Raw genomic sequence first — 6,561 nt, 5'->3', positions numbered from 1 at the left:
ATGACCAATCAACACCCTAATATAATCAGCACACCAAGTGTACTGCACAAGTCTGATATTCACATCTTTACCACACTAAACCATTTGTTACTTTGGCCTAATGTTAAAGGGTGGAAATAATAGTTAATTCTTCTCACAGGGATGTCATGAGAAAGAAATAATATTTATTAAACATTTTAAAATGAAAATATTCAGGGCTATTATCATGTAACTAACTATTAAATTAATAATAAATAGGATCTAGTCTCATCAATTTTTAATTCTAAATTGATAGCAGATTAACAGTTGTGCTACCAAATCGACCTAGAGATTTGGTCAGGAAAATCACTGGCTAGTGCACCAGATGCTTAAAACTCCAGTTTAGCAGCCACTTGGGAATTCTTGTATTCCTCTGCATACTGCTAATTCTTGTACCAGTGATGTCTGACAGTGCTTACAGTGGTGGTGTAACATGTTGAAGGAAATTTAGAAGTGATACAGGTGCAGGAATTATGAACGTGAACTAAAAACGAGCACCCTGGAACAGCTGCAATAAGAAAACCAGGAGGCTTCTGTAGAGCAGTGCATTTTATTTCCACGTGTCATTCTCCAGATTAATTGAAGTCTTCCGTTAATGCAATTTAACATGCCTCAGCATGAGGCAATATTTTTATTTTATTTTGCAACAGTCTCCTTCATTGGAAAACTCAGTTTTATTTACCAAATCCCCATTTTTAATGCAGGAAATTCTTAAACTTTCAAGATTAGTTATGTACAAGCTACAGTATAACCACATTTTACCGTACAGGCAAATGTACAAAATTGTAACAGCAGCTTTTAACAGTTAAATACGGTTAGAATTCCCATATGTTTCTACTATCATACTTTAACAATAAGCAGCAAACCATTACATTTCCACCAGGCATGTAGAAAAGGTGGTATTATATGACTGCATAGCTTTCTACAGCATGTTTTCAAATGTGCCAAACAGGTAACAGCGTTATATGCCAGGAAATCTTGGCTGTGATGCAGTCAGTATTTGACCTCACCAGTAGACACAAAATACTGAACACAGAGAGAACAAATTGGCAATAAATGTGGTGTTCAGTGGCCTGCATGGATTACAAAGAAATTTACTATTCTCATGATTTTAATATTAGACCAGCGACCAGTAAGAAAAGCGGATTACATTATTCTAGAATGCATTTTTTAAATTTAATTTACTTTATAACCAATAAATAGAGCGTTTATTTAAAAATACATTAAGAAGGTTGAACAGAAGGTAAACATAATATTTCAGATCACAGTAAATGACTCTCATTACTTCAGTGCAGTTGTACACTAAGTGCAGCATACAGCTCTGTGTGCCACTTCTTCAACAGCTCAGCAATTTTAGGCTCTGTCATACACATCTTTAGCCCCGAACACCATCTTTTCCAAAAATATATTTTAAATGTTATGTTTCCGGATGCTACATTAAAAATGTTATTGCATACTGATCTGTATTTATAAACACACACACACATATATATGGACATAATCTAAAACAAATGAACTGCTCTAGAAACTGATTCTAAAAATATTTACTACTGGTCTTAAGTAGTTCCAATGATGTCACTGAAGGATGCTCCATGGGTCTAATCCAAAATCAAACTTCAATGAGGGGTGATTACAAAGTAGTAAACATTTGTAGGATGATATCCTTATTTTGCTGATCAGAGCTTCTCAGCAGTTCAGGTCTGATCTCACACTGTTGTAAATCAGGAGTAACTCCACTGAAGACAGTGGAATTACATTTAGTGTAAACCAACTTTAAGGCCCGCTCTACACATAGATGGTGTACCAAATTAACTGTTTTGGTTAGGGTTCTGATTTTATACTAGTATAATTAGTGTGGTACAGCTCTTAGCATGGATGCTGTTACACTGTAACAACAGAATAAAGTATAACCACATAAAGATGCTTAAAATATACATCCCATCTCCCTCCTTACACAAGGAACCAAGTAGATCTGTCCTCAACCAGTAATATATTTTAAAAATTCTGCTTTTCAGGGATTTGGTAACTCCTCGTTTTCTATTAAATAATCTTTTTTTATATAATTAGTCCCCCTAACCAACCTCCATACTCCAAGGTAGGCTTCTTTTAATGAGCTCTTGTTAACTTCTTCAGTCCTAGCTTCTTTGTGGACAACGGGCACCTCTGCTGTCTCCACAGTGCTGTCCTTCTGTTCCTCTATACACTGACTGTTCCCAGTTGCTGACTCCTTTACAGCTGTCTCTTCGGTCCCTTTCTCCTTGGACGTCTCCTCCATTACAAATGGTGGTTGGCCTCCAGCATGTCCCTTCTCCTCTTCCTCTCTAGCTTCTTTCTCCAGGTCTTCATAGTTGCTCTGCCGTCTGGTCTCAATGTACTTGACCACACAGTAAATGACAGAGCCCAAGGTGTTGACCACTACACCTGCTATAAATAGCTTTGTGGGTGCCACATCATTGAATGCCACCATCCCCACTGTGATGGTTGCTATGCTCTTCACCACCCCAATGAAGCTCGTGGTCACAGCTGAGTTAATGTAGGTGCAGTGAAGGGTAGTAAAGTTCATGGCACAGCCAAAGAAGACGCAAGCAATAAAGGTGCATGTCATGACAGGGTCCTTCCAGCCTGGGAAAGACCAGACATTGATGGAATCCATGCTGGCAAAGGAGCAGATAATGAGAAAAGGAGTAGCCGAAACAGCAATGACATATTGGGCTGTCAGGGGTCCATAGTCACTATCTGCACTTGTCTTTTGAATGAGCACTAAATATGTAGCATGTACCAACACAGCCAGTGCTCCTGTCACATACCCTACGGGGTCACCAGTCAGGTCACCAGCTCCTGCCAGAAGAGACAGAAAGAAAAATGCATTTACAAGAGAGAGAGAAAGAGAAGAGAAGGAGGGGGGACCATGTTCTTATTTGTGACATTATTTAAGACCAAACAGAGAGACAACATCTGTTTAAACAAATGTTACTGAGTCCTATGATTTCTGATTACTATCCTAAATTACACTATCTTCTGACAAATAGGTAGATAAAAAGACACCATCACATACAAAATCTCTTTCTCTCCCCCTTACTTCAAAGTCATCCCTTTAACTTCTCATTCTCCAGATCCTACCCAGCCAGAGAGTTTTACCTCAGAGCCCAAATTAGTTTGCATCCTCTCTTTTTTTCTGGGGGGGGGGGGAAGAGGAGGGAGAAGGAAAGGAAAGAAGGAAGAGAAAGGAAACACACAGTTGATATATAATCATAGCAGGAAAATATTTTTGTATTGCTGTCTCTGCCTCAAACTATCCCCAGAGCTCAGTACCAGCCGGGACGTGCCATTTAGCTTTCAGTGTTCAGTCTCCTGATCCTGCCCTTCCCACCTCCCCCCAATAAAGCAGGCAGCTTCTGGCGCTGGAGAAAAGAGCCCAAGGTTTGGTTTCAGTGCAAAATGAACAGTATGTTTTTCATTCCGGTTCCATGAACAATTCATAAATCCGTGTGGTGCCTTGTCCCTAGCAGAGCCAGATTCTGCCTTCAGAACCCACACATGGATGTCACCGTTGCAGTCAATGGGAGTAAAGCGTGAGGATCCGAGGGCAGAGTTTGGCTTTTCCTCTTGATGCCCGGTTACAGCTTCCACCTGCCGCCTCCTTTCCAGATCCCCGGCTTCCCAGCTGGAGCCTCCGAGCTACCCCGGCCTCTCAAGGGGAAGCCAGGCAGCTCCCAAGGGCGCGGAACTCAGTGGGCGGGAGAAGGGACAAGGGTGATCGCCTTCTCAACTCCTATTTCTAGCCCACCAGAATAACCGTGGCACTCCTCGCTGATCCCTGTAGCCCCAGGAAAAGGGAAGAGCTGGAAACCACCCCCTGTTCACAAGACCTGCCCTGCACAAAGGGATCGCTGCTCCCAAGCCACAGAGAGTTGGGAACAATTGAAATAACCTTCTTGCCCCCCAGAATAACAGTCCCGCGTACTGACCTATTCCAAGCCGAGGGAAGGAAGCTCAAAGGGATCGGGAGGAAAGAGGCTGCGAAGGGAAAGGGAGGGATAAGAGGGGCCGATGTGCTGGGGAAGCAGGGATGAGAGATCAGCGCGGAGCCAGTGAGATAAGGGGGTAGGAAGGAGGGGTGGGAACTGAGGGGTGACAAGTCTGAGAGGGGCTAAGGAGCGGCAGGCAGGCAGGGAGGGGGTGAGAGGAGTGGTAGGGTGGGAGTGTGTTGGGGAGGAGGGTCTGCAAGAGGAAGATGAGGATGGGGGGATTGGAGAGGTTGGAACAGGGATGGGAGAGAAGATGATGGGGGTTAAGGGATGGGGTGCGGGGTGGCCGCAATGGCAGACGGGAATGGGGTGAAGGTTTGGTGGGGACGGGAGGAGAGGTGAGGAGGGCATGGGGATGAGGTATGAGGGGACAGCAGCGCTGGTGACGGGGCGATGGGCTGAGGGTGGGGGGCGGAGGGAAGGTGGTGGGGGGATGCGGTGGGGGTGGATGGGGTGAGAGGTGAGAGAAGGTGATGGGGTGAGGATGCGAGGGGAGGGATGGGGACAGCAGTGCAGGGCGATGGGCTGAGGGTGGGGGGCGGGAGGGCAGGGGGTGGGGGACGGGGTGGGTGTGGATGGGGTGTTGGGGACAGCTGTACAGGGCGATGGGCTGCGGGTGGGGTGTGGGATGGGGATGGGGGACGGGGGCACGGGGACAGCTGTACAGGGCGATGGGCTGCGGGTGGGGTGTGGGATGGGGATGGGGGACGGGGGCACGGGGACAGCCGCGCAGGGCGATGGGCTGAGGGTGGGGGGCGCAGGAGAGGGACGGTCCGAGGGAGCGGGACGGGGCCGGGCTCACCTGCCAGCGCCGCCCCGCAGGTGGTGATGAGCACGGCGCCCAGCACCCCGGCCGAGGGGCCGCCGTTCTTGAGCACCAGGACGCCCAGCAGCAGGGTGGCCAGGGGCAGGCAGCGCTTGAAGACCACGTACATGGGCAGGCTGAGCCCGCGCAGCGCCCACAGGGTGAGGCTGGACTGCAGCGTGGAGAGCGCGGCCACGGCCGCGAAGGGGCGCGCCAGGCTGAGCCCGAAGGCGGGCAGGGCCACCAGCCCCAGGCGCCGCAGCAGCGCCAGGCTGAGGGCGGCCAGCGCGCTGCTCAGGCACTGCAGCAGCGTGAGGAAGGCGAAGTGGTGGCGGCTGAGGAGGAACTTGAGCAGGATGTTCAGCGAGCCCGAGATCAGCCCGTGGGCCACCGCCACCCCGATGCCCAGCGCGCGGCCCTGGCACAGCCGCATGGCGGCCCGCTCTGCCCCCGCGGCGCCGGGGCTCCGGCAGCAGCCGCCCGCCGGGAGGAGGCTGCGATCCCCGTTACGCCTGGGCGCCGCCGGGTTCCCCGCCGCCGCCGCCGCCGCTCCGCTGCGTGGGTCCCCCGCCTGGGCAAGTGACACTGATCCCAGCGCCGCTCGCTCGCCGCAAAGGGGCAGGAGGGCGGGGGAGGGGCTGACCCGGGGGGGCGGCGGGGGCGGGAGGGGGGGATCCCGTGGAGAATCTCTCCGCGGCCCTTGGAAACCCCCTGGTGCGGAGGAGCCCGAGTCCCTGCTGCCGCGGGCGGGGCGGGGTGGCCGCGCTGCACTCCCCATGACTCTAATTACAGCGGGGTCCTGTCCTTGCCTTTGCTGGTTTTCCTTCCCGGCCGCTTCCTTGGCCCCGGGGATGAGTCAGGGCTGGCCGGGTGGTTTAAAGAAAAGAGCCAGCGCCTCGGAAGGTAAGGGGCTAGCACTCGGCCAGGGGCATGCACCAGCGCTTGCCCCCTCCTCCTTACACTCTCCCACCCAGAGGGGGGCAAGCGAGTGCGGCTCTGACACCTCCTCCCTTTCAACGGGGGCGTGGGATCTAGGGGAACAACGAAATCGCCCAATTTCCTCACCCGCAAACATTCTTTGCCCCCCCCCCAAAGCCCGACCCGCAGGAGGGGCCGCCTGGAATGAATGCAGACCCAACCGCGTCTCCCCTCCCTCTTCAGCAAGGGGCACGGAAAAGGGTGGGGGGGGGGGCGCCGGGGGGCGCGGGGCGGCTCCGAAGGAAATGCCAGTCTCGCTCCTGCCTCCACTCAAGCGCCTCCAATTTATATTCCCGCGTAATCGGCACGCAGCCAGCCGGGGGGGACCCGTCGGCAATCAAAGCGCTTCCCGAAGCAGTGATGGTTGTTGACACAAAGTTTCACGTACCCAATAAAACACCGTGAAACGCCACCTCGGGTTTATTTGTTTGTTTTTTCTTTTCTTTTTTTACCCCGCGGCGGTCCGACACGGATCGGAGAGATCCTGCTTCTCTACCAGACCTGAGGGGAAAGTCCTGGCAGGAGGTTTTCGGGCACAGGGCCCGAGCAGACACTGGAAACTGGAAAGAGCAACTGCAGACTGCACAGGGTGGGGATCATCCCCCCGAGCTGTCCGGGAACCGCTACACCCTGTGCAGAGATAACACCCCGCCCCAGCCCCGCGTGGCCGCTTGGTCGCCTCGTTAACTTTATAGTCAAACCATCCCGACCCAAGTGTTATGGACGCGCAGG

The 6,561-nt window shown here is 51.6% G+C and overlaps 1 protein-coding gene across 1 annotated transcript; it reads right to left on the bottom strand.

Moving 5' to 3' along the window:
* Positions 1–578: 578 nt before the first annotated feature.
* SLC35D3 (solute carrier family 35 member D3) lies at positions 579–5,425 on the bottom strand. The gene is made up of 2 exons (XM_084622146.1): positions 4,849–5,425; positions 579–2,856 (listed from the first exon to the last, which is right to left on the bottom strand). The coding sequence occupies exons 1-2, from the start codon at positions 5,282–5,284 to the stop codon at positions 2,030–2,032; spliced, it is 1,263 nt and encodes a 420-aa protein (XP_084478272.1). The 5' UTR covers positions 5,285–5,425; the 3' UTR covers positions 579–2,029.
* Positions 5,426–6,561: the final 1,136 nt, after the last annotated feature.

The sequence above is a fragment of the Lepidochelys olivacea genome (assembly GCF_965140295.1).
Source record: "Lepidochelys olivacea isolate rLepOli2 genome assembly, chromosome: 3".
Classification (NCBI taxonomy): Eukaryota; Metazoa; Chordata; order Testudines; family Cheloniidae; genus Lepidochelys; species Lepidochelys olivacea.
Note: the sequence above shows the minus strand (reverse complement) of the source record. Positions and strands in the feature narration are given on the sequence as shown.

Excerpts from the sequence above, each read along its gene's own strand:
- SLC35D3 (XM_084622146.1), bottom strand. The coding sequence starts at position 5,284 with ATGCGGCTGTGCCAGGGCCGCGCGCTGGGCATCGGGGTGGCGGTGGCC. Across the intron at positions 2,857-4,848 it reads CTGCGGGGCGGCGCTGGCAG|GAGCTGGTGACCTGACTGGT; the intron begins GTGAGCCCGGCC and ends CTCTTCTGGCAG.